The sequence below is a fragment of the Panthera uncia genome, assembly GCF_023721935.1.
Source record: "Panthera uncia isolate 11264 chromosome C1 unlocalized genomic scaffold, Puncia_PCG_1.0 HiC_scaffold_3, whole genome shotgun sequence".
Lineage (NCBI taxonomy): Eukaryota > Metazoa > Chordata > Mammalia > Carnivora > Felidae > Panthera > Panthera uncia.
Window position 1 is genome coordinate 57,952,469 of NW_026057584.1, and position 27,870 is coordinate 57,980,338.

General features: G+C 46.9%; 2 protein-coding genes across 2 annotated transcripts in view; one reads left to right on the forward strand and one right to left on the reverse strand.

Moving 5' to 3' along the window:
* Window positions 1-991: 991 nt before the first annotated feature.
* On the reverse strand, window positions 992-13,707 carry LOC125911398 (NF-kappa-B inhibitor beta-like). Its single transcript, XM_049615260.1, is given in 4 exon segments — window positions 992-1,493; window positions 1,496-1,736; window positions 1,927-2,041; window positions 13,526-13,707. Coding segments are annotated over 4 exon segments (744 nt in total). The 3' UTR covers window positions 992-1,287.
* A 13,903-nt stretch (window positions 13,708-27,610) lies between these two features.
* Window positions 27,611-27,870, forward strand: part of WIPF1 (WAS/WASL interacting protein family member 1) — a 131,050-nt gene continuing 130,790 nt past the window's right edge. Inside the window, exon 1 of the mRNA XM_049616014.1 lies at window positions 27,611-27,741. The gene's annotated coding sequence lies outside the window, so the exon portion shown is untranslated. The remainder of the gene's footprint in view (window positions 27,742-27,870) is intronic.

Here is a 27,870-nt window from a genome sequence, read left to right on the forward strand (position 1 = left end):
GACAAGCCGGACCTCCTCACTCTGCTCTTGTGCTATTGCCATTACCTCAAATAACACCCCCTGCCCCGCAAAGCAAGGCCCTGTGTGTGACACATTCCCTCCTCGCCCAGCAGAACTAGTGTGAGTGGACACCACAGTGTTACTGCGTGTAGCTCCATCGGCCCTTAAATATCTGTTCCATCAATCTGTCACCAAGTCGAAGGTTTCCGCCTTTGGAATCTCTTCCCTTAGTTCTGGCCCGCTCTCCAGAAGACCGCTGACTAGTGGGAGGAAAGGCAGGGGGTGCTGGGATCTGTCTCCCCACCTCCAGGTGTTTGCTGAGGGCTCGACCCGCCTGCCCCATGTAGCCTCATCCATGAGATGGGCGTGTCTGCATAGCAGGAGGACTTCTTGGGATGTCAGGAGCATCCTGGAACCACAACACAGGCAGGTAAATGTGGATGGGGGTGCATTTATGACTGCCGGTGCAAACAGAAACGCTTCAGAATTCAGATCTCTAAGTGGTCTCTTTTTCTGCCCCTGGTTGTCACAACCGGGAGTTTTGTTTTGTGTAGAACCGCAAGTTTTGAAAAATTAGAAATTATGTTAACGTTTAAACCAATCAGACGGGGTCATCCAGGAGAGTTTTTGAGTCTGTCGGGAGGTAGCTGTGCCGGCTTCAGCCACTGGGGACCATGATGCCACCCTTGCCCGCTGCCCAACTTTTTCCGCCAGTCTTGTCTTCAAGCCTGAGTTCCCTGCTCCTGGTTCTCAAACCACCATGTTCAAGGTCGTTTCTCACCACAGCTGCTGCTTGAGCTCTAGCCCCATGACAGTTCTTGGGCAGCCACAGCCACCTGCGGTCTCTCCCCCCCCCCCCCCCCGCCCACGTCTACCCAAATTCCTCAAGCCCCATCACTCAACGCTGTCCTTTGCCCAAGGGAGTGTCTCTGCTTCCTGGGTTTTCCACGCAAACCTCTTCGCTGCTAGCTAAGGTCTTTCCCCACCAACATCCATGGTCTGATCACTGCTGCCCGAGGTTATCTTCCTACAGCCCGGGTTCTCTAATTCTTGACCCCCAAGGTCACCCCACACTGCCCCCTCCCACTGCTTGTGTTTACCAGTCACCACAACCATGCTCTTTTCTACACTTCTGCCTGGGTCCCAGCTCTGCCATTGCCTTAATTTCTTCCCACTACCCCTGCCTAGGTCTGTCCTGACTGCAGCCCGAGTGCTGCAACTGTGGCAGCCCAAGGTCATTCTCAACGCTCTGCCCCGGAGCTCTTCTCCCCTTTCCTGCCTGCTGGTCTACCCTGATTCCCCAGCTGGGCCACCCCGTCTTTCCTCCTGACTCACACCCTCATCCCCACTGTCACTGTCGCTGTTGCCACTGCTGCAGGAGCCAGGCTTGCTGCCCTCCTCCTCGGGCTCAGGGGCTCCGCGTGTGCAGAGGAGGCCGGAGAGGATGGGGTGGCGCCAGACAGTGGTGCCGCCCCATGGCATACAGCCACGGACATGGCGACAGCGGGGTCTGAGCCTGCCCTCAGGAGACTCTCCAGCAAGTCAGCCGCGTGGACCTCCACTGCCAAGGGCAGGCTGCACCCAGGCTCTGGTTTGCTGAGGTCGGCTGGGGCCTCCTGGAACAGCCAGACCAAGTCTGCCTCTTCCAGGATGGTGGCCACGTGGAGTGGGCGGGGCTCCTGGTAATTTTCAACCCACAACTGCAGCTTCCGGTCCTCCTCAGTTTCCTCTAACTTCTCTGGGCTGGTTCTTGGGTCGGTGTTGGGGGTGTGTTTGGGGCCCGCGGGTCAGGGGCTCCTCGGGGCACCCAGTGGGGGCTGGACCGGCACCGTGCGGCCCACGCTCTGCCATGCAACCCAGTGCGTGCCACACACAACCTCTGCACCGTGGACGCCTCCCCAGGCTGTCTGCCAAGTGCCGGGCTGCTTGGCCCAGCTCATCCTGCAGGTGCAGGGACTCGGTGCCAGCTGCAAAGCCCAACAGGAAATCCGGGAAAGGCTCGTGGTGATGAATCACCTCCGAGCGCGGTGCCGGTCCCCATCTTCAGGGGCACAGCCAAGGGTGAGCAGTGCCCACAACAGCCCCGGCCCGCCTCCGCCCCGCGCTGGTGCTCCCAGAGTCACAGAGTTCGACCCCGACAGCCGAGGCCGCTGTCACACCATTCATGGGCATCCACAGCCTTCCTGAACTGGTGCCCCGGCCGTAGTCCCCCAACCGTGGCTTCTAAGTCTTCTTTTGGATTGGTGTTTCAGCGAGGAGGCGGCCTAGAGGAGCGGAGAAGAGCCTTGCCTCAGTGCCCCAAGGCTGCACAAACACGTGCCGCAAGCTGGGTGGCTTCAAACAACAGAAACTTATTCTCTCCCAGTTCTGGAGGCCTGTCGTGAACTGAAGCGTGTCCCCCTAAAATTTATACACTGAAGCCCTGAACCCCAATGGGATGGTATTTGAAGGTGGGGCTTTTGGGAGTTTAGGTTTAGGTGAAGTCATGAGAGTGGGATCCCCACAACAGGATTAGTGCCTTTTTTTTTTAAAGAATAATATTGATTTTTTAAACTTTATTTATTATTTACTTTTTATTTCAGAGAGAGAGAGAGAGAGAGAGAGCACATGAGCAGGGGAGGGGGCAGAGAGACAGGGGGAGAGAGAATCCTAAGCAGGCTCCACGGTCAGCACAGAGCTTGACAGGGAGCTCGATCTCACGACCCTGGGATCACGGAGCTGAGCCAAAAATCAAGAGTCGGGCACTCAGCAGACTGAGCTGCCCTGGTGCCCCAAGATGAGTACTTTCTAAGGAGAAACACTTGCTGTCTCTCTGCTCGCTGCCTTGTGAGGACACGGTGAGAAGATGGCCGTCGGCAAATCAGGAAGAGGGCCCTCACCCAAATCCGGCCATGCCAGAATCCAGATCCAGCCTCCAGGACTGTGAGAAGATAAATTTCTGTTGGTTAAGCCACCCATTCTGTGGTATCTAGTTATGGCAGCCTGAGCTCAGACAAGGCCAGAAGTCCAAAATTAGGGTGTTAACAGGCTGATTCCTTCTGGAGGTTCTGAGGGCGATCGGTTCCGTGCCTCACTTGTAGCTTCTGCTGGCTGCTGGCAGCCCTTGGTGACCCTTGGCTTGTGGCAGCATAACTCCACCCTGTGCTTCTGTCTTCACATGCCTTCTTCTCAGCGTCCTCTCCTTTTCTGTCCTTTATAAGAATACCTGGAGTGGCACCTGGGTGGCTCAGTCGGTTAAGTGTCCAACTCTTGGTTTTGGCTCAGGTCATGATCTCACGGTTCATGAGTTCAAGCCCCATGTCAGGCTTTGTGCTGACAGCACAGATCCCGTCTGGGATTCTCTCTCTTCCTCTCTCTCTCTCTCTCTCTGCCCCTTCCCTGCTCGCGTTCTCTTCATCTCTCAAAATAAATAAATAAAAACTTTATAAGAACACCTGTCATTGGATTTAGGGCCTACCCTAAACCCAGAATAATCTTATTATAAGGTCCTTAACGTAGTTACAACTGCAAAGACCCTATTTCCAAATAACGTCACATTCACAGGTATTAGGGATTAGGACTTAGACACAGCTTTGGGGGCCACTAGTCAGCTATAAGCACAAACCAGGAAGCAGTACGGCAGAGAGAGGCTGTGGGCAGATGGGAAATCCTTCCAGGAAACCCCAGAGGAAGCTACGAGTGGAGAGGACAAGGCGAGCTAGACTCCCGCCACCTCCCAAAAGAGACTCAACGCTTCACCCCTGCACCTCAACCCGCCACCCCTCCCCTACTCCAACCAGGAGAGAATTGAAAGCAGCTGAGCCAACCCATGGTTTGTCCTGCCTCTGTGGCCTGCTGAAACTGCACTGGTCATTTCAAATGCCCGGGAGAGAGCAGCATCTATAACTTCCAGCCTCCTCCCCCCCAAAAGCTTGAAGCTACCGGCACCCAGGGGAGCTTCCGGAACACACGGGAAGCACTCGTGGGAGGAACCCCATCAAAGCCCTTGGTCAGCCAGGCAATGTCCGCACCCCCCCAATCAGCCTACAGGGCCTGGAGCACCAGGAGTGCCCCAGCCAGGGCAGGCCTAGTGGGAAAGCCTCCTCCCCACAGCCCATGGCAGTGAGTCAGCAAGAGTCCCAGATCTAGTGCAGGCCGCAGGGTGGCCAGTGGAGAGGAGAGGACACTGCAGGCTTCAGTAACGACCCTTTACATTGGCAGGAAGCTGCACGGCCCACAAACACCCTCGCCTCCCCTACCCCCTCCAATCCTCACTGCACCCTGTGAGGTAGAGGTCACACTAAAGTTGTCCCCGCTGGACACGTGAGAAAACTGAGGCTCAGAGAGGAAAGTGTCTCAGCAAATACAAAGCAAAGCGGCTCACTGCAGTGTAGCACGTTCTGGACTTGAGTTCTGGAACAGGAAAAGGACCTTAGTGGAAAGGAGGTGAAATCTGAATAAAGTCTAGTATTTAGTTAAGAGCGTCGTACCAGTCTTCACGTACCGTGGCTACGTGAACATTGAGGGGTGCTGGGTGAAGGGCATTTGGGAGCTTTCAGTTCTATTGCTATGGTCTGAATGTTCGCGTCTCGCCCAAACTCATGTTGGAAACCTAATCCCCAATGTGATGGTATGAGGAGGTGGGGCCTTTGGGAGGTGCTCAGTCACCAGCGTGGAGCGCTCCTGAATGACACTAATGACCTTGTGAAAGAGGCCCCAGGGAGCCAGCCCACCCCTTCTACCACGGTTAACGCAGCAGGAAGCCTGCAGTCCGCAACTTTAACAAGGGTCCTCCCTGGGACCCAGGGACGCCAGCACCCTGATCTTGGACTCCCAGCCTCCAGAATTGTGAGGAACAAATTTCTGTAGTTTATAAGCCACCCAGTCTGTGGTATTTTGTTACAGCAGCTTGAACAGACTCAGACATCTATCTTTGCAACTTTTCTGGAAATCCAAAATTGCTCCAAGATAAGTTTTGTTAAAAAGCAAAGCTGGGAAGGGAGTGGAGTAAAAAACCAGAAACAAAACAGAAACGGTACTTGACTTTTTTCATCTCGAGTTCAGGAGTTCACACTCTTCTGTGGTGGCTGTTGACAAGGACATGAAGAAATTGGAACCCTTGGGGCCCCTGAGTGGCTTAGTCAGTTAGCGGTTAGCATCTGACTTCAGCTCAGGACATGATCTCGCTTTGGGAGTTCAAGCCCCATATCAGGCTGCCTGCTGTCAGCAGAGAGCCTGGATCCTGCTTCAGATCTTCTGTCTCCCTCTCTCTCTGCCCCTCCCCTACTCACAGATGCGCTCTCGCTCTCTCAAAAATAAAAGTAAAACATTAAAAAAAATTGGAACCCTTGCACATTGCTACATTGCTATTGATAATGTAAAATGGTGCAGCTGCTGTGGAAAGCAGTTTGGTGGTTCCCCAAAAAGCTAAATCGAATTACCATATTACCCAGCAATTCCACTTGTAGGTACAAACCCGAAGGAATTTCAAGCTGGGACCTGTACACCAATGTTCACTATTCCCAATAGTCAAAAGGTGGAAACAACTCAAATGTCCATCAATGATGAACGGATAAGCAAAATGTATATACATACAATGGAATACTACTCAGCCTTGAAAAGGAATGAAATTCTGACACATGCTTCAATGTACATGAGCCTTGATAACATGGTGCTAAGTGAAATAAGCCAGATGCAAACGAACAAATATTGTAGGATTCCATTTATATGAGATGCTTAGAATAGGCAAATCTATAGTGACAGAAAGTAGACCAGTGGTTAGAACAGGGGCAGGGGGGGAAGGGTGAGTTATTATCTAATGGTACAAAGTTTCAGTTTGGCATAATGGAAAGTTTGGGAAACGGAGAGGAGGGATGATTGCACAGCCTTGCAGACATACTTAGGGCTGCTGAATTGTATACTGTATGGTGGTTAAAGTGATACATTTTGTGCAGATTTCACCACAATAAAAAGTGTTTGTTTTTTTTTTTAATCACAAACTGCCCCTTTCTTAACCTTGAAAATGGTCCCTGGGTGAGGACTGGGTGAAAACAGGGCACTGACAGAGAAATGAGTTGCCTCTTGGAGGAATGTTAACACCTCTCTCCACCAACATCCTTAAGGCTCCTAGCTCCCTCCTTGAACCAAACCCCAGCACATTTTCCTTCAGGAAGGAAGGACAGGGTAGAACAGGGGAATTGCCCCACTTCAAATTTAAACCACTTTGAGGCAAGTGGCCACTCAGCACCCAGGGAGCCTACCTCTTCCCCAAATCTTTGAGCACCTCTTCCCCAAATCTTTCTTCTCACTTTATCAGCCAGCAAAGACCCTCCTACAGTACTTTGTAACAGAGTGTATTTTTTAGTCAGGAAAATAAACCTCTTGAACAACCTTAATATATATATATATATGTATATGTATATATATACATATATACACATATCTATGTATATATACACATATATATACACATATATACATAGATATGTGTATATATATGTATATATGTGTATATATCTTATTTATTTTAGTTTGAGAGAGACCGTGAGTGGGGAGGAGCAGAGAGAGAGGGAGAGAGACAGAATCCCAAGCAGGCTCCATGCTGTCAGCGAGGAGCCCGACTTGGGGCTTGAACTCATGAACTGTAAGATCATGACCCAAGCCCAGATGAAGAGTCAGATGCTTAACCGACTGAGCCACTCAGGCGCCCCACACGACCTTTATTTCTTGAACATCCGTTTGATAAAGGGCTTTTAAGCCTATGGTTCCATTCCCTTTCCTAGCTTTTTGCTAGATAACCACTTACCACTTTATAGTATTTTCTTGCATACCTGTCTGCTATCAACTCCTACCTTGGAATCCTCCCAAACAAAATACCAAAAGGTATTTTATTTATGTTTATATTCTCAGGCATTGGGTACGTGCTCAAAAAATTTGATTAATCAATTAGGAGATAAGGGAGTGAAAGGTTTAGCAACCTAAATTGTCTTTAGATTGCCTTCACTCTCTAACATCCTGCCCTGGTATAACTAGCCCACACAATGCCTATGAATTTCTATATATATGCATGTTTGTGAATATGCACACCATAAGACTTTTCGGCATGAGCATATACATTAGTTCCAGGAAAAACAGATCTATGAGCCCTTCCTACACATCTCTAAGGACATCTACCCGCACTGCAACTGATCTGCATCACTAACACCAAATCCACCTGTAAAGGCCCTTTCTCAAAGGCCTTTGCTTCCAGGAACCTACACCCCCCACCCCCCCACCCCCGTCTTCCGGCTGGTCAAGACCTATGCTCTCCTTTATTTTCCTCATCACATATAAGGGGCCTGATGATCTCCTGTGATGTCTGCTTCCCTAATTACTTTATGGATGTAAATCATCTGTCCTCAATAAGACTGCCCCTACCTGAAGAAGGTAGTTGGGTTCCTGCTACCCATACTTCCTGTGGGACCTTGGGCAAGTTACTTAACCCTTCTGAGTCTCAGAGTAAAATCTGTGAATAGCAACGTCTTCTCCAGGGTGCTAGGAAAAGTGGCCAATGCTCTGGAGGTGCCCCTGAAGTAACACCCTCCGGGGCAGAGGCTATGTCCTGAAATGCGGTATTTCCTCCACCAAACCCAGGAGACGGTTGAGTACAAATATTTATTGAATTTGTCTTTATTACATTTTTTTACTGAGCTATAATTCACATACGATAAAATTCACTATTTGAAAGTGTACAATTCAGTGGTTTTTAGTATATTCATGAGGCTCTGCGACCATCAATTCCAGATATACAATTGCAGAACATTCTCATCAACCCATCTCCTTGGCTTTTAATAAATCAAAGTATATCTTGACTATTTGTCAGTAAATATAATTATTCTACTTTATAATTACTAATAGTGTTTATGACATTACTATGTGCCAGTCACTGTTTGGAATCCTTTATACACAATAAGTCCAACGTGGTAAATTTACAGCAGCGGCATCATGCCACGTTACTCATGAAGAAGCGGAGACGCTGAAGGGCAGGAATCTTGCCCACGGCCACCGAGCTGCCACTTGAACCCAAGGTGCCTGAGTCCAGGTTCCTCACCATTCCTGCTACCTCTTCGCTGGAGCATTAAGATTTAACAACCAACCAACCAACCAACCAAAAACAAGCAACAGACACAACCTTTAAGTATGAAGACCCCGTTTCTTCCTCCTTTATCAATCACCCATGGCTGTGATTTTTTTTCTAAACACAAATGAATTGTCCCCTGCTGACCTTGGACCTTTGTGTCGCTGCGTCGGCGACACAAAAGTCTGGAAGCCCTGATCTTCACCCCCCAGAAGTGAACAGTGTGGACCCACAGTACAGGGAGAAGGGGACACACAAACACGGCATTCAGAGATGGGAGAGTCTGGCTATTGGTGATGGCGGAAAGCTGGGACTTCCTGTTCCAAAAAGAACCATAAGCAATGAAATAGTTCTGGAAAGACCAATGGCTTGTTTTCTTTCTTTAAGATGAAATTCAGCAGCGGGAAAACCCGCTCATGAATTGAGCAAATGCTCCTTCCCTTTAAGTCATTTTATTCTCCGACAGCTAAAAACACACTGATCTCTGTTCACCTTCATAATACCACCTCCCACATTAAACTATCTATGCCCTGTCATTTACAGAGGGGCTGTTTTCAGATAACAGCACACACTGTATTTGATAGAAATGCTGTCTCTGAAAAGTACCATGTGGATTCGGTTTTGGTAATTCAAGTTTTTTGGTTTTTGTTTTTTAAATGTGCCATGGGGAAAATTCTGTAGAGCATCCTTTAGCAAAAACTCCTTCAAAATCGTCATTACTTGCTAGCTGTCCCCTAAGTTCTGATAACTCTCAATATCATGTGTTCTTATTCAAGATATACACCTGGATTTAGGCTACCTCGTAGTCTGTCCTTTGCACCTCTTGGCAACAGAAAATGTACATATCAAGTTTGAAGGCCAGGACTCAGCCAACATCTCAGCTAGACTTTGACCCTCAGGAAAACTTGGGCACCTGCAAATATCTGTTACCTCAGATATGTGGTCTACATATGGGGCCCTCAGGCATGATTATAAGCAGAACTGCCGATACCGGAAAGTGCTGAGTTTACTTAGGGTTCTGAAGAACCTTCCAGCTTGGTCTGAGGTATCTTGTTCATAACACATTTTAAATGTTACTTTTTTTCCCCCCTACTAATCATGTAATTTAGGAGAAATTCCTTTCAGAAAATAACGCACCATTGATAATAACTGTATTGTATTGTGATAGGATTTTTTGGTTGGTAGGGTATTTGGGGGAGGGTGGTTAAATGGCACAATATACTACACGGTAACTTAAGATAGGGGCAAATCTAGAGAAATGCTATTTCAGTTAAATAAACTAGGCAGCAGCTCCCTCTTGTGCTGAAAAGTAAGTACTACAGCCACTGAATTAAAACCTGGAAAATCATCCCTCAATACACATAAAACTTGCTTAAACAAAGAGCTGTTCCCAAATATTTTAAGTCTGAGAAAAGCACGGTACTTAGTAACTCTTTATTTTAGCCAGAACACCCACTGCCATTAGTATTTAATTAATTCTTCAAACATTTATTGAGTACTTACTGGGTGCCAGTTACTAGGGATGCTAGGGTAATTAACAGTTACTGCCCCCAAATTGCTCACAAGGGCTGGTCCATCAAGATGCCACCTTTCTCATCATGCTTTTTCTGGTCCCCTGTCAACTATGACCTCCGTCTCCTCTGAACTTCCCCCGATTCCCACCCTAAGATTGAGTCTTCTCATGCCTCTCCCCTCTTCTTCCCATTATCAAGCAGTTTCTTTTCTTATCATGCTACTGGATTGGAACTTCTTTGAAAGCAGCAGCCACATCTGATCCACTCGGTTTTCCTCATTCTGCACGGGTCCAGTTAGTATCCAAATGCATATCTGTTCAATTTAATTCAATTCAACAGAACCAGGAAGCAATAGAGATCCACAGCTAATTAAAAACAGGTTCTAATGGAGAAGTGTATTTCAGCTGCTCTATGCACATAACTCTCACAAATGGAAATGTAGCCATTGTTTCATTGCTGCCAAAATCATGTTGAATTTTTTCTAATCATTTTTCTGTGGTGCAAGGATGCCAATGGAAAATAAGACTTATATTATCCTAGAATCCATGATGTCAGAAAGAGTTTGCTCCATCACTTTCCTACCTGTCACGAAAAGATGCTGGATTGCGCAGGTGTTCCCTGTGGGCACCGTGTCAGAAATGTGAAAGGTCGCTCTGGCCAAGCCATCTGGGGTGGACAATGTTCTAAACCAGTGGTTCCCAGACTTTGGGATGTCACATAAAAACTTAAAAGAATTTTTTTCCTTGGGACTGACTGACATGAGGTTGCCAATATCTTATTTTGCTAACTATGAATAGTTTTTAAAATCACTTATCTTCATTTTATGGGGGAAAAAATGAACTTTAACACCAAGAAGCAAAAAAGTCATAATCTCAGAATAAAGAATTTTCCAAGATTTCATTTTTAAGCAATCTCTGCACCCAACATGGGGCTTGAACTCACAACTGCGAGATCAAGAGCCGCACTATGGACGGAGCCAGCCAGGCACCCCCCCCCCCAAATTTTTTTGTATTGAATACTTTTAACTCTAGATTTGGACCAGGCACTTGGATCAAGGAGTTGGAGAATGTGGAGGGTGGACTTGAAGCCACGTCCCTGACACCCCTCCTCTGCCCACCTTTTTCCTCTCTTGGATTCAAGAGCTTCTTTTCATTTGACCATTCTCTCACTCAGGTTTGCCTTGCAGTATGTGAGAATGAGCACGAAATCATATTCCTGAAGAACAGGAACTAGAATGGAAACCAGCTGGTGCCAAAACCCAAACGAGGGAAAAGGGCAGACGATGGGGTCAGGCACGTGCCCTTACGTCCACCCCCCCCCCCCCCGCCTTCCCTCGTGTCTGGGTCCAAGGCTGGCTGGGCGGAAGGGGAGTTTGTGGGATGGCCTCATGTGGGTTAAGGGGAAGATGGGGAAAGAGAGACAAAGAGATCGGCCCTGCTTTTGGGAGCGGCATTTCTGTCTTCTCCTGACCACAAGGTAAACAGCAGAGTAGAAGTGTGCAGCAGTCTCATGCTTCGGTTTTTCAAAGCCTTTCAGATAGCTGTTCCATCTGATCACCTCCACACGACCCAGCGGGCTGATTTCAGGAAGGGGCTGAGATTGGCTTTGTCTCCCTCCCACTCCAGGACTCAGATGAAAGAAGGAAGGGCTCTCAGGGGCTCGTCTCAGACCCAGACTGAGGGGATGCTTGCATCTGTGTGTGCGTGTGTGTGTGTGTGTGTGTGTGTGTGTGTGTCTGTGTGTGCGTGCGCAGGAACTTAACCCAGGTTGAAAGTCTGTGGGCAGCAGTAGGAAAGAAACCCACTGAGAAGCACTAAATGACCTTAAATAGCTTGCACCCTTCAGGTCACTCCTTAAATCGCCTTGCATACACTACCTCCTCCCCAAGAGAGGGAGTCCCTCTGGGAGGCGGTCAGAAGGGGCTGACAGCCCCAGCACCCCCCGCCCCCAGGGCCCTTCTCCTGACAAAACGACAGTCTTGGCACTCACATTAGTCTCGGCTCTGCTGTGTCCCAGAAAGGACAGGTGTCCCTCTGACTCAGAAAGACAGGCCTTGGAGCAGCGGCCCCTCCCCAGGGTCCACTCCTTCCCGCAGCCTGCTTCGCAGACGTGCGCGGCCGAGGGTGTGGGTGGCCGTGGCTCATCTCCCTCCTTTTCTCACCATCTTTTCTCACGCCAACAGGAGAGAGAAAACTCTTAAATCACCTTTGAGCTGACAAAAAGAGAAGATGAAGAAAAAGGCCTGCCAGTCTTCTCTGCCCACCTCTGATGCGTAACTTCTGCTGAGAATGTCGGGTTTCGGAGAGACAACACCCAAACTTTGGTACCAGTTACCAGTCTATACCTTCCCGCCTCCAGGGCACTGAAAATGCAACTCATCGCCTTGACCCTCAGCCTTCCAATCTCCTCTTCATCCTTCCCCCCAAAGGGATCATTCTCTCCTCAATCTAAATAAACTTCCAGGCCCCGAGGAGGTCTAAGCGGGTCCTCATTTGCTCCTCAGCAGGACCTTAGCCACCTTTCCCTCAGTTTTCCCAGGCCCTCCCTTCCTTCCACCATCCTCCCTCACCCTCATGGGCTGCTCTTCCCCTTCTCCAAAGACCAGCCTCAAAATAGCACCCGCGACTATTGTGGAGAAAAACACCAAGGCCAACAGTTTGTTACCAGGAGGCCATCCTTTGGTGGCATTAGTTGTAACAGAGTTTTACCTTTATCATTTCACTTCCTGTGACCCAGTGCTCTTAAAGTACAGCATATCCACTTAAATTGGATAACTTCACGAGTTATGGTCCCTTCAGGACTTGGAACCAAACTTAAGCACAAGATTCTTCTCCAAGCAATGGATTCTGCCCACCCACCACTCAAATTTAGCTGAAACAGATGAGGGATTGTCCACTAACCTCACAGAAAAAACCCCGCTGGGGACTGGGCAGACTGTTCCTACCTTTAAAGCACATGCTTCTCATGGCGACAGCAGAGTCACCATGAGGATCTGTAAGAGGGTGTTAGATAGAGGCAGCAATGAGATGCTGGTCTTCCCGTCAGTCTTAATATGGCAGCTTGGCTGCCCAGGAAAGACAGAGGACAGGGAAGGGGTTCCCCTTGGCCACCACACTTATAACTATAGTATTCTTATTTTAATTACTTACACAACATCTAGCATATGCACCTATTATGTGGCAGGCAAAACACTAGACACTCCATAAACTTGATGGTGAGCCAGACAGAAGTGGCCCTATCCTCACAGGGCTAAGGTCTAGCGGGGAATCAGGTGAGTGTCCTGGGGAGGGGTTAGGCTGGTTTACTCCCATGGCCCAGCCTGCCTTCAATCCCTCCTTTGCCTCTAAGGGTGTACATCCCATCCTCCTTGGTACTTGAGTTCTAGCCCAGGGAGGTCCCGCACCTGTTGGTTGGACAGAAGGCACAGACCTCCCGCAGGACAGGGACACACTTGAGCCTGAAGTGTGGCCTCTAATCAATGCACACCCATCGATAAAGCCGAGATGTGCTTGCAGCACTAGCCTCGGCCTGGCCCCTTGGGGCACACCTTGCTCAATGCTTCAGCGTCCCCAAGAGCTAAGGCACAGTCATTGTTACAATGTTAACACACAGGAAACGGAGACTTTGAACAGCGAAGTGACCACCTAGGCTGCACAGGCAGAACTTGCTCCGGGTGTGGGAGCTGGTGACTGAGCCTGGCAGTCTGGCTCCTGCTGAATCCTGGCTCACGGGGCCCGTGAGAGGCCAAGGTGGCACAACCCCGGGGCTGGGGAGCAGGGACAGCAAACCCTGAAGAGCACTTACAAAGCGCAGGAGCCATCCTGGGCTCTGGGCACAGACTGTCTTGTGAGCACCACCTCGACCCTACAAGGTAGGGATTTGCAGATGACAAACACAAGGAAGAAAAGGAACATGCCCAAAAGACACAATGAGCAAGTGGCAGAAATGTCCATGCTTCTGCCTCAGCTCTTCCAGAGTCTTAACCTGCATGTGAGTCACCTGGGGAATCTGGTTAAACTGCAGGTTCAGACTCTGGGGCAGGGCCCCAAACTCTGCATTGCTAATGAGCTCCCCGTGATGCTGATGCTGCTGGTCCATGGCTTCAAGTAACAAGGCTGTATGACACCTTGCCTCTTGGTAGTTCAGCTGTTTTGTCCTCAATTAAGCGTTTCCAAAGGACTCCGTGTTAGCAGTAATCATTTTAGCTAATTTTCATTGAGTGCTTACTCAATCAGGCCCTGTATTAAGAGCTTTTTCTGTGGATTATCTCCTTAATTAAATGAAGTAGGATAGGGACGCCTGGGTGGCTGTTGGTTGGGCATCCGACTTCAGCTCAGGTCATGATCTCACGGTTCGTGGCTTCGAGCCCCGCGTTGGACTCTGTGCTGACAGCTCAGAGCCCGGAGCCTGCTTTGGATTTTGTGTCTCCCTCTCTCTCTGCTTCTCCCCTGCTCACGCTCTGTCTCTCAAAAACAAAGATTAAAAAAACATTTTTTTAATAGAAGTAGGATCCAATTAGTGTCCCCATTTTATACATGAGGAAAACTGAGGCCCAGAAAGTTTAAAGACCTCGCTCAAGGTCACAGAGCCAGCAAGTACCAGAGCCGGTTCCACCTGTTCCTGAAGTGTGTCTGTGAAGGAAAGAAGGCAGGCATTTCGGGCTCCTTTTGTCTGTGGAGAACACCCAGGTGGAGAGTGTTCAATGTTTTAAAACGAGGCCTAGAATCCATCTGGTTCTCGTAATACAAGTTCCATCTTTCCTTCCTTAACCACGAGCAAATGATTCTAATAAGACATTTCTTCCTTCAGACAGAACTGAAGGAGTCCTTAACCAAGCCATCATCATCCCCCAGGGACTTGAACTAACTTTCCTGGCTCAGCTGTCCCCCTTTTCAAAGGCCATTATGTTGGTTAGAGTCCCTGGAGACCCGAAGCATCTCAGGAGTAATCAGAAGCCTCCAGGGCTCCTGGAGAGGCCCTGCTATCCACGCAGGCCAGGGGACATCTAACCAGCTACCCACCACTAATTCAACCCAGCAGCAGTGGGGCCAAGGCCTGATATCAACTGTCAGCGACTCTGAGGTGTTCCTGACCCGACCCCCCTCGACTCCCTCCCTCGGTCCCCAGCTACTGTCTTCTCTCCTCTCGGGTATCAGCTCCCTCCCTTTATTAAGAACTCCTCCCTTCTTTTCTGAAACTGGCTTTTTAGAAAGGATCCTTTGAATTCTAAACCGATGCCTGATAAAGTTCAAACAATTGCATCAGTTAAGCCAGGAGCTGGGAGAGGGGAATGGGGACAGAGGTTTCAGAGATTGCAAATATTCCTGCCCTTGGGAAGTTTACAGTTTAGCGGGGGTAACAGATACAGGAGGAATTTCAGCAGAGAGAGGGAATGTCTCAGATGTAGGCACATCAAGGGCACTGTGGGGGCCCAGAGGCATCAGAGGAGATGCCATCACAGGTGAATTCTGAAGACTGGGTCAGAGGCAGCTGGTGCAAAGGTATTCCACGCACAAGCAACAGCATGAGCAGAGAGAGCTCAGGTATTTTAGACTTTGGGGCATGAAATATAAAGCAAGGAGCGGCCAGAAATAAGATGGGAGAATAAAATAAGGGCAATGTCAAGGAAGTCCCCAAATGCCCCATCAAGGGGGCTTGGACTTGCTTCTCCAGGCAGTGGTCCTGTAATCATGCCCCAGGGCCCATTTTTGGAAGGCCAAGCACGGACAGACCTCTGAGCGCCCACCCTTCAGACCCCATGTCTGCTTTACATATTCAGTGCTTGGCACAATGTTGTGCGAAGAAAAAGTTTCGTTGCCAAGAGACCCATGCGTGACATCTGTTCCTGATGGGACACCGACTCAGAGAACTCAGGATTTCAGGAATTAGGAAGAGGATGCCTTTGGGGTTTTGTCTAATTGGTGGACGCCCCGGAAACATCCTCTTTCCACAGGCCAGGAAGTGGCTGTTTCATTTTCTAATTCCATTCTGTCGTGAGTAAGGAAGCGGGAGCTGCTTCCTTCCTTCCTCGCTGGACCCCACAGGCGTCAGTCCCCAACAGCCTTCCACGTCCATCCTCTCCACGCCAGCCTGCAGGGTCTTACCACTCCAGGGACCTTTGATACGAAGCTGGTGATTACAGGAATTGTCAGGCCCCACCGTGCTGCCAGCACTGACCTTGCTGACAAAGTCTACCCATGTTAAAGCTTTGCTGGGCCTCCCGGTCGCCCAGGAGCTTTGCGCCCTGGTCGCCCGTTGCTTACCTCCTGTATTAACAGCAAGCTTCAGCCAGTCTTGCCGGAGGACCTGGCTCTTCCGGGCTCCAGCCCCGCTCCCCAGCTGTCTGTCACTCCGTCAGGTCATGAGCATTCCAATTCTTTTAATCTGGCCACATAAACCAAGTCCCGCAGCCCCTAATCATGGCCGCTGCTTGGCCAGACTTCCCCCAGTCATGCTGCCTGGTTGGTGCTGCCTGGGCCCCGGGAAGGCAGCCGCAGTAAATCACCCCCCAGCACCACCCTCTGAGGGTGCCTATCAAGCCTCCACCAGGGATTCACTGCGCCAGCTGACGCTTACTTTCTCTGTGGGAAAGCATCGTCCAGACGGCAACACACATTCTGAATGTGCACAGTTATCAATAAAAGTGTCTGAGAAGGCAACCCTCCCCACAGACTGAGATTGATTTACTTACAAATTATAATTAGGTATTACTGGAATAATCTGTTACGGACATTATTAAATATACACAAATATAAATGAAAGCAAATGAATTAAACAATATTTTTACACTTTTATTTATGGTACCTTTCTGCTGTCACTAAAAGATGGAAATGTCCTTAGAGGTCTATAATTAAATATGCCTCATTAAAAAAAAAAATTAACAGACGTTAGCTTGGGGAGCAGTTTTAGGTTTATAGAAAATTTGAGCAGAAAGTATACAGAGTTCAGATGTACCTGCTCAGCACTTTCCCCTCCCCAGTGGCCCCTATTAATAACGTCTCATATTAGGGTGATGCATTTTCTATAAAACTTGAGCCAATGTTGATACATTATCATTAACTGAAGTCCACAGTTTCCTTTAGGGTTTCCTCTTTATGTTGCACATTCCACGGACTTTGATAAATGCCCATTACAGTCTCCTTACATTACAGCATCATATAAAATAATTTCATACCCTAAAAATTCCCTGGGTTCCGTCTAGTCATCCCTCTTCCCGCCTCCCACCCACTCATCATTTGCTCCATTAAAAAACCTTGGTTAACCCTTTATGGAAAAAGTGGATTTAAAGGTCCAATTCTAAGTTCATGCCTTGCTTTTGTTTAAGTTTGTTTGTTTGTTTGTTTGTTTGTTTGTTTGTTTAGAGAGAGCAAACACAAGCTTCAGCAGGGGAGGGGGAGAGAGAGAATCCCAAGCAGTTTCCTCACTAGCAGGGGCAGAGCCTGATGCATAGCTGGAATTCATGAACTGTGAGATCACGACCTGAGCTGAAATCAAGAGTCAGGTGCTGAACTGACTGAGCCACCCAGGCGCCCCACACGCCTTGCTTACGAGCCACCTGACTGGCATTATAGAAGATGTGGCCTCACAAAGGTTAGTGACTACAGGTGGGGAAGGGCAGCAATGGGTGCATTTAGCAAATCACAGTAATTGTTTCCGTGCCGTTCATCTGTTATATAAAGGTCTTTATGAAATTTGGCTGGTAAATTTCTCTCCTCCTGAAGTCAATCATTTACTCATACAGGCTTATTAGAAGCTGATACATTTTACAATTTTAATAAAGGGCCTAGGTGCCCCCCATTCTAAAATACTTGGGACGATTTCAAGCAGATTCAAAATTCCTCTCCAACTTTTTAAAGTAGTACAGATATAGGAGTTTTTATAGATAGTAAAACTTGTTTTCTTTAAAACTAAACCACTGGCTGATACATTTCTAAACATTTCTAAAGTATTTTCAACAATACTTTTTCCATAGTACAAATTTCTTTTCAAAGTCTGTTTCTCTCTCACATTAAAATATCACTGTACGTTAGAGTGACAGATTAAGGGAATTTATTCTTTTCTAAACTATTGGATAGGTAGCACAGTGCTAACTGCCACTTATCACAGAAAAGATGAGCAAATTTAGAACACTTGCCTTTCCGAAAAAGAAGAGTATATATTGGAAGGTTTTTTGTTTTTTTTTTTTTTTTTTAATGTTTATTGTTGAGAGAAACAAAGGGCGCACAAGTGGGGAAGGGAAAGAGACGGAGGGAGACAGAATCTGCAAAGCAGGCTCCAGGTTCTGAGCTATCAGTGCAGAGCCTGACATGGGGCTCGAAACCACGAACTGTGATATCACAACCTAAGCCAAAGTTGGACACTTAACTGACTGAGCCACCCAGGTGCCCGTGAAGGTTTTTTTTTTATTAAAGATTTTATTTTTAAGTCATCTCTACCCCCAGCATGGAGATGGAACCCACAACCTGGAGATCAAGAGTCATACACTCCATGGGGCACCTGGGTGGGTCAGTCAGTTGAGCGTCCGACTTCAGCTCAGGTCATGATCTCATGGTTCATGGGTTCGAGCCCTGTGTCAGGCTCTGTGCTGGCAGCTCAGAGCCTGGAGCCTGCTTTGGATTCTGTGTCTCCCCCTCTCTCTTATCCTCCCCCGCTTGCACTCGGTCTCTGTCTCTCAAAAATAAATGAATTAAAAAAAAAAGTCACACACTGAGCCAGCCAGGCATACCTATATGTTCAATGTTTTAAAAAGCTTTAAGTTTAGTGATATCTTTAAGTACTTTAACACAGATAATAAACAAGTCTTTGCAAATTAAAGATTTTCAGAGTCTTCCCCATCTCCTAGATTCTGTTTATGAATTTTATTATTGTTTTGACATATTTTACATTTTATATATATTTAACTTTTGTCATTTAAAAAAATTTTTTAATGTTTTATTTATTTTTGAGAGAGAGACAGAGTGGTGGGGGGAGGGGCAGGCAGAGAGAGAGAGAGAGAGAGAGAGAGAGAGAGAGAGAGTGGGGGAGGGGCAGAGAGAGAGGGAGTCACAGAATCTGAAGCAGGCTCCAGGCTCCAAGTTGTCAGCACAGAGCCTGATGCCAGGCTTGAACTCACAAACCGTGAGATCATGACCTGAGCTGAAGTAGGACACTTAACTGACAGAGCCACCCCAGGCACCCCGACTTTTGTCATTTTTAAGACCATACTGCAGAATGTTGAATTCGTGACTCGTTAGGGTCTATGACACATCATCAGTTTTCAAAAACACTCTTGGGATATTTTAGCAAGTACCCCTGTCAACTTTTAAAGAACGGTCTTCCAAAAAATAAAATAAAGAGTAGTCTTCCAATTCAATCATGTGTGTATTTTTAAAGTTTGTTTATTTTTGGAAACACAGAGAGACAGAGCGCAAGCAGGGGGAGGGGCAGAGAGAGCTGGAGACAGAATCTGAAGCAGGCTCCAGGCTCTGAGCTGTCAGCACAGAGCCAGACACGGGGCTCGAACCCATGAACCACGAGATCATGACCTGAGCTGAAGTCAGATGCTTAACCGACTGAGCCACCCACGTGCCCCCAGTTCAATCATATTTTTAACAGCATCTTCATAAAGTACTTATTTTAAAACTAAAGAAATTAATCAGGAAATGTAGCCTTTCCTGCCCCCTTCCAGTGTCCCCCACTTCCGCAGGCTGAAAGCATGGACACATTCACAATTAACCAGATCCCACAGGGGTTTCCTGTGGGTGCAGAGACTAGACAGGGTCAGGACCACCTGAGTCTTTGGGTTTACCCCACTTCCTGATTATGGCATTAGGGTCTCACTTCTCCAGCTGTACTGCCTTGTCTCACTGAAGTGAAATTCCTGGATCTCTTTTATAGGAGGGGAATGATGTTTGGAAAACCATTTGCCTTTGGAAGCACCTAAGGTCTTCACAAGGTAACCGAACTGGTACCTGACCAATAAAGCAAGGTTTAATCATCAGTCAGAGCCATCAGACAGAGTGAGCAGAGCAAACACCTTCCATGTCATTAAGTTCATTCCCTGAATAAATAAAACCTACAGCCCACATGAACTTCCCCGAGACACTTACTCTGAGCTCACCTGCCAGCTATGAATTTAAACTGCTGTGCCTTCTTCACTCGCCCAAATGAAAGCTCCTTAGGGGCACCATAAACCAACAATTACATCAAACTCCTCTGGAACTGTGTTCCCTTCCACCACCTCTCTCTGACAGTTATCCTGGAAACTCATGATTAACTGACTGCCTTTCAGTTCCTCCTTTATATGAAGAGAACACAGTGTCATGTTCCCAGGAAGTATCCCAACGGAGAATAGCTGTGCCTGCCCATATTGGATATTTTCCATTCACCCCTCTAGTCCCGGGGGCTGACCTGTATGGGCAGGAGGGTGGGTTTCCTTGTCCTATGGCTCCTGACTGGGCTCAGATGATGGGTGGTACTGGAGGGAGAGGAGTAAAATCAGGATATTCATTCTTCACCCCACTGGGTCACCACGGCTTCGCATCATTCTGCCTCTGAAGGTCACAACTCCTGCCAGAGGTCTCTCCTGGAACCAAAGCTACCCTGCCCTGGTTCTGGCTCATATTCCTTCACCTTCAGGCTCAGAAGCAGTAATAACTCCGTGCTGTTTCAGCCTTGGGGCATGGCACCATTCCTTGTTCCTCTTCCTAAACACCTTTGCAAATAATTCCTTTTTTGGGCTTTCCTATATGATCTCATTTGAGAAGATATGTCTCCTGATGAAACTGCCTGATATCCTGGCCAAACAGCAGCTATGGTGTGAATGCCACTCTTTGGAAGTTGATATGACACTAAAACCAAAGAGGAAAATGCATGTGAGTAACGGACGCGCTGCCGCTGCTGCCGCCAATAATGACAATGAGCTTTTCTCGAGTTAAGAGTCCGATACCATGTGCGTTATTTTACACAAATGAATTCACTTTAACCTAGAACACCTTCATGAAAGTGGTGGGTTAAGATGATCCAAAGATGAGCCCAATGACCCCTGCCTACTGATATTAACACCCTACGTGACCCTCACACTGGATGGACTTAGTGACTTGCTTCTAATGATTAGAATATGGCAAAGTAATGGAATGTCACCTCAAATAACAAAGGCCATATATGATAAACCTAAAGCTAACATCATACTCAAAGGCTAAAGCTTTTCCTCTAAGACCGGGAACAGGATAAGGATGCCCACTCTGGCCACTTTTATTCAACACAGTCCTGGAAGTCCTAGCTGCAGCAATCACATGAGAAAAAGAAATCAAAGGCATCCAAATTGCTTCGGAAAAAGCAAAACTGTCATTACTTGCAAGTGACCTAACACTATACATAGAAAACCTGGAAGACTTCACCAAAAAACTATCAGAACTAATAAATGAAACCCACCAAGTTGCAGGACACAAAGTTAATATACAGAAACCTGTTGTATTACTATACCCTAATAATGAACTAGGACGAAGGGAAACTTAGAAAACAATCCTATTTACAATTGCATCAGTAAAAACAAAATACTTAAGAATGGATTTAACCGAGGAAATGAAAGACTTGTACTTTGAAAAATACAAGACACTGATAAAAGAAATTGAAAATGACACAAACGGAAAGACATCCTGTGTTCATGGATCAGAAGAATTAATAATGTTAAAATGTCCATACTGCTCAAAGCAATCTACAGATTCAATGCAAACCCTATCAAAATACCAACAGCAATTTTCATAGAACTAGAACAAATAATACTAAAATCTATATGGAACCACAAACAACCCCAAGTAGCCATGGCAATCCTGAGAAAGAAAAACAAAGTTAAGGTATCACAATCCCAGATTTTAAACTATACTGCAAAGCTACAGTAATCACAACAGCATGGGACTAAACCAAAAATAGACACATAGATCAATACAACAAAACAGACAGCCCAGAAATAAACCCAAGCTTATGGATGATCAATTACTCTATGACAAGGGAGGCAAGGATACACAATGGGGAAAAGACAGTATTATTAGTAAACGGTGTTGAGAAAACTGGACAGCTACATGGAAAAGAATGAAACTGGACCACTTTCTTACACCATACACAATACTCAAAATAGATTAAAGACCTAAATGTGAGACCTAAAACCATAAAACTCCTAAAAGAAAACATGGCAGTAAACTCTTAGATATCAGAGTATTGCTAACAGCAATATTTTTTGGATCTGTCTCCTCAGGCAAGGGCAACAAAAGCAAAAATAAACAAATGAGACTATGTCAAACTAACAAGGTTTTGCACAGTAAAGGAAACCATCAACGAAACGGAAAGGCAATGTACTGAATAGGAGAAGATATTTGCAAACGACGTATCTGATAAGGGGTTAGTATCCAAAATATATAAAGAACTTACACAACTCAACACCAAAAAAACAATCCAATTTAAAAAATGGGCAGAGGACCTAAACAGACATTTTTTCAAAGAAGACATACAGATGGCCAACCTACACATGAAAACATGCTCTACACCACTAGTCATCAGGGAAATTCACATCAAAACCACAAGGGGCGCCTGGGTGGCTCAGTCGGTTAAGCATCCGACTTCGGCTCAGGTCATGATCTTGAGGTTTGTGGGTTCGAGCCCTGCATTGGGCTCTGTGCTAACAGCTCAGAGCCTGGAGCCTGTTTCAGATTCTGTGTCTCCCTCTCTCTGCCCACCCCTCCCCGACTCATGCTCTGTCTCTCTCTCTCAATAATAAATAAGCATTAAAAAAAATAAAAAAAAAAAACCACACAATGAAATATCACTTCACACCTGTCAGAATGGCTATTATCAAAAAGATAAGAAATAACAAGTGTTGGCAAGGAAGTGGAGAAAAGGGAACCCTTGTGCACTATTAGGGAACCCTTGTGCACTATTGATGAGAATATAAATTGGTGCAGCCAGTGTGGAAAATAGCATGGAGGTTCCTCAAAAACTTAAAAAGAGAACTACGGGGGTTACTGGCTGGCTCAATCAGCAAAGCATGGGACTCTTGATCTCAGAGTTGTAAGTTCAAGCCCCACGATGGGTGTAGAGAGTACTTAAAACAAAAATCTTGAAAACAAAACAAAACAAAACAAACAAAAACCCCCAGAACTATGGTATGATCCAGAAATTGCACTTCAGGGTGTTTACCCGAAGAAAACAAAACACTAATTCAAAAAGATATATGTACCCTTATGTTCATTGCAGTGTTATTTACAATGGCTAAGATATGGAAGCAACCTAAGTGTCCACTGAGAGTTGAATGGATAAAGCGATGTGGTATGTATATATGTGTGTGTATATATATATACATAAACATACACATACACACACATACACATGCACTGAAATATTATTCAGCCATAAAAAGAATGGATCTTGCTACTTGTGACAACATGGATGGACCTAGAAGGAATTATGCCAGGTAAAATAAGTCAAACAGAGAAAAACAAATACCATATACTTTCACTTATTTGTGGATTCTAAAAAACAAAACAGAACAGAAGCAGATTCATAAATACAGAAAACATACTGGTAGTTGCCAGAGGGTTGAGAGGTAGGGGGATGGGCAAAATAGGTGAAGGGGATTAAGAGATACAAACTTCCAGTTTTAAAACAAATAAATACAGGGATGTAAAGTACAACAAAGGAAATGTAGTTAATAATGTTGTAACAACTTCATATGGTGACAGATGGTAACTATACTTATCGTGATCATTTTGTAATGTGTATAAAAGTCAAATCACTACCTTGTACATCTGAAGCTAATAACCTATGTTAACTATATTTCAATTAAAAATAAAGATCAAAAACATTCTAGTAAATCTGCAGCCCCAGATGTAAATTTCATCATATTCAACTCTTACTATTTTAAGTTGTTTTCGGATAAGGTGTGGTACAAATAAGTAAAATATTCAGCTTTTAAGAGCTGAATCCTTTCAGGGGTGCCTGGGTGACTCAGTCAGTTGAGCGGCCTTGACTCTTGATTTTGGCTCAGGTCATGATCTCACTGTTCTGTTCAAGGGATCAAGCCCCACCTCAGGCTCCACCCTGACAGTGCAGAGCCTGTTTGGGATTCCGTCTCCCTTGATCTCCGTGCCGCCGGCCGCCAGTCCCCAACCCTTTCAAAAATAGACAAACAACAAAAAAAGCTGAGTCCTTCAGTTCTGGAAGCCAGTAAATCCACTAACTATGCACTGACCACCCACTGAGTGCAAAGCTGTGGACCAGATTTTTTCCTCCCCGCATACACCCTAATTTCCAGTACAATCCCCTGGCCAATCATGTTATCCTACATAGCATTCCCTTTCCTCCCTGCATTAATTCAGAAGAGAGAACCCAAATCATTCAAGGTAACATACAGCCTTTCACCAGATCTACCTGAACTTCAAAAATTCTCTACAAAGGTAAGTATAATATTTTCTTCTTTTGCTATTTGGCACCACGGAGTCCGGATGCTAGTTAATTGAGGCCATTCACACCAGCAGAAGCTCAGGGGTGGAGTCAACCCGGGAACAAGTCAAGAGACGGCATGCACACCAGAGCAAGGGTGTCGGTGTCAGGATAATCTGGGTTCTGGGATTCCCCAGCTGAGTGATCTTGGGGCAGGTTTCCTAAGCTCTCCAAGTCACAGCTCCCTCACCTATAAAATGGGGACAATTATCTATTTCGCAAAGTTGCTGTGAGAATTAAATGAGATTCTATATGTGCAAGGGCCCAGCCTAGTCTTGGCATTCACTTTATCACGTGGTAATCAGTACGAAGAATGTGCCAACACGGTGTGAAGCAAGCAGTTCCTGCCACGTGCCTCTCCCTCTAAACTGGGGCTACTACAGTCTACGGGCCAAGACAGGTGTTAAACGAGTGCTTAAGGTACATAACTAATCGTTGTAACAAGGGAAGTTCTAAGCCACCATAGCCTAGTTTCAAGTTCCCAGCACGGTAGCTAAGAAATGGTAAGCAGATATATGGATTAAACAATATTCTGCTCTGCTAAACTTGTCTTTATCTAGTCAATCTCCATGTCCTTCTACCTCCCTCCCTTCTCCTTACTTCCCGCATCATGACATTTCTAGACCACCTTCATCTTCAAACAAAATTCAACGAACCTTTTTCTCCTATTAACGCATTTATATCAAAGCATACGTGACGGCAAAGGTTTATTAGCAGAGTACCTTTGCCTACGACTAACACCAGTATCTTCATTTTAAGCTACACCTTGGCATTACCCAAGGAAGAGGGTATCTCTTGTAGAATTTTAGGTTTTCTTTTTTTTTTCTTCTTTTTTGTTTTGTTTTGGTTTTTGGAGAGACAGAGTGCTCGAGGGGGGTAAGGGGCAGAGAGAGAGAGAGAGAGAGAGAGAGAGAGAGAGAGAGAGAGAGAATCCTAAGCAGGCTCCACGCTGAACACAGAGCCTGACACAGGCTTGATCCCACTACCCTGGGATCACCACCCCAGCCAAAATCAAGAGTCATACGCTCAGGCAACCAAGCCACCTAGGCACTCAGGTTTTCTTTTTCTCTTTCTTTCTTTCTTTCTTTCTTTCATTTTTATTTTATTTATTTATTTAAATGTTTATTTATTTTTGAGACAGAAAGAGCACACACGAGCAGGGAAGGGGCAGAGAGAGAGGGAGGCAGAGGATCTAAAGCAGGCACTGTGCTTACAGAAGACAGCCCAACGTGGGGCTCGAACTCACGAACTGTGAGATCATTACATGAGTCGAAGTTGGACACTTAACCACTGAGCCACTCAGGTGCCCCCATTGTTTTTAAGTTTATTTATTTATTTTGAGAGAGAGAAAGACAGCATAAGGGGGGGGGGGTGGAGGAAGCCAGAGAAAGAGAGAGAGGGAGGGAGGAGAGGAAGAGAGAGAGAGACAGAGAGAGAGAATCCCAAGCAGGCTCTGCATTGTCGGTGCAGACCCAACATGGGGCTAGAACTCACTAACAGTGAAATCATGACCTGAGCCAAAGTCAGATGCTTAACTGACTGTGCACCAAAGCGCCCCATCATTTTTTTTTAATTAAAAAATATTAGGAACTTTTTCAGCTTCAAAGTATTTCAAATTTACAACTAAGTTGCAAAAATTAAAAAAGAATGCTTCCAGATACACTTCACTCGCCTTTCCCAAATGTTAACATTGTACACAATTATAGCCCACTTATTGAATCTAGAAAATTACCACTGATGAAATATTATTCAGGTTTTGACTATTGAGAGAAGTATTGGTGACCGAGAGAGAGCCAGACGCATTCTGGACACTGGCCTCAAGGGCGATTTAAACCAGTGGACAATTCAGGATATCATTAATTTTGGGCTTCCAATGATGAAGTAACGGGTGGGGGCATGTATGTTACCTTCATAATTTCCTGTTGTGTATACCAATGCTAAAATTTACGTGGATCTTTGAAAGATGCAAACTGAAGAGAGTTCTTTTTCTGGCAAGTATTGGTCCCAGGGCACAGGTACTCTGCTGAACTTTGCGAAGTCAAAGATAAGATTCCTGTTCTACTCGTGTGCCACTACTCTGCTCATCTTTAGAGGGATTATCACATTTAATCTTTACAACAACCCTAGGAGGTAAGAATTCTCGTTATGCCTATTCGAAGCAAAAAAAAAAAAAAAAAAAAAAAAAAAGAGGCTTTAGAGAGCTTGCAAGGAAACCAGGCAGCTCCTCGGTTTAACTTCCATGCCACACTGTGATAACTGCTCTTGGTATGTTTTCAAGTCTGGAATAATATATTGATATAGGAAATCACTGGTCCCTGTTTTATATAAAACATAACCCGTGCATATTACCATAGAAATGGCTTAAAAAGAAAGACAAATATATAATAAACCTTCAAAAGACGGGTATACTTAGGAACCAAAGTTTGTCAATAGGACGGGTTTACACGTTACTTCACCTTTTTCCAGAAGCACTGTTGTCCCTGTTAAGAGTATGTCAAGATACAAATGTGTGTATGGGAACGGTGGAGGAACAGAAACAGCCTAAAGTCAAGGAGGAACGACTTCCTCAGCCTAGGACATCAATCCCTGAGAGTGCATATTCCCACCCTTTTTGCTTTTATTCAGAGGGATACACAACCTTGATATTTTAACCTATGGTCAAGTGGTTATTACATTGATCATACCTTGTGGTTGTTTTCAAATGCACACAGTCTAGTACCTGGGGCGTCTGGGTGTGTGTTAACTTTTCTTTAAGAGTCCTGGCGCTTTCTCAGCTGGTCCAAGCCTGGTAAAGAGAGTTAGCCTTGGCGATGGAGTAGAACCTTCTTCACTTTCTCCAAATGTTTACTGTGATCCTACTGTGTCTGAGGATGTGGGTACCTGATAAGCCCATCCCCTCTCGAGGCGAAACTACTGAAAGGACCCCACCCGTGTGGAGGGGCGGAACGGCATCTCCCCACGGGAAGAGCCGCACCGTTGTCCCCACACAGGGGACGGGGAGACGGATGCACTTGCACGTGGGCCCCTGTGGGTTCCACTCTCTTTTGAAATTCATTTTTAACATGAATTTTAATTTAAGGTGTCTCAAAGCTGGACCCCCTCTTTTGAGAACAGAGGAGAGGGCGATGGGAGAAGGCTTTCCTTCGGACCCCCAGCGGCGGGGAGCTGGCGAGCGAGGATGCGGGGTCCCGGGGAAAGGGCCCTCTGTCGTACACACCTTCTAGTTCCCGCTCCTCTGCAGCAGCCCGTCCTGGACCCCACCGCCGCGTGCCTTCACTGCTCAGGGAGCGGACACAGGGACCCACGAGCCCCAGCCACCTAGCACCCCACTCTCGCCACGCTCCTCTGGGCGACCGGGGGCGGAGAGGGGCGCAGAGCTCGGGAGAAAGGCGGGGCGGGCGCGGCGCCCGGAGGAGAGGGCGAAGGGCCGGCGGCGGCCTCGCGGCGCGTCCACATGTGGCGGGGCCGCAGGAGGCGGGGGGGACGGGGAGTCGAGGGGGAGGGTTTACATCTCCGCGAAGTTCCCGGATGGTCGCAGCCTCCCGGCGCTGAGCACTTTTCCTGCCCGGCCGGCTCAGCCCTACGGACCGGGGAGAAGTTTCCCGGAAAAAAATGCCCCGCGCGCCGCGGGGCCCTGGAGCCGCCCGGAGCCGCTGCGCGGTAAGGGACGCGCGACCGGGGCGCGGGGTCTCAAGGCGGCTCCCGGGGAGACGCCCGCGGCCGCCGGGGAGGGCAGGGCTGGACGGCGGGGTGGGGAGCGCCGCGCGGCAGCGGCCGGGGGCGGCCGGA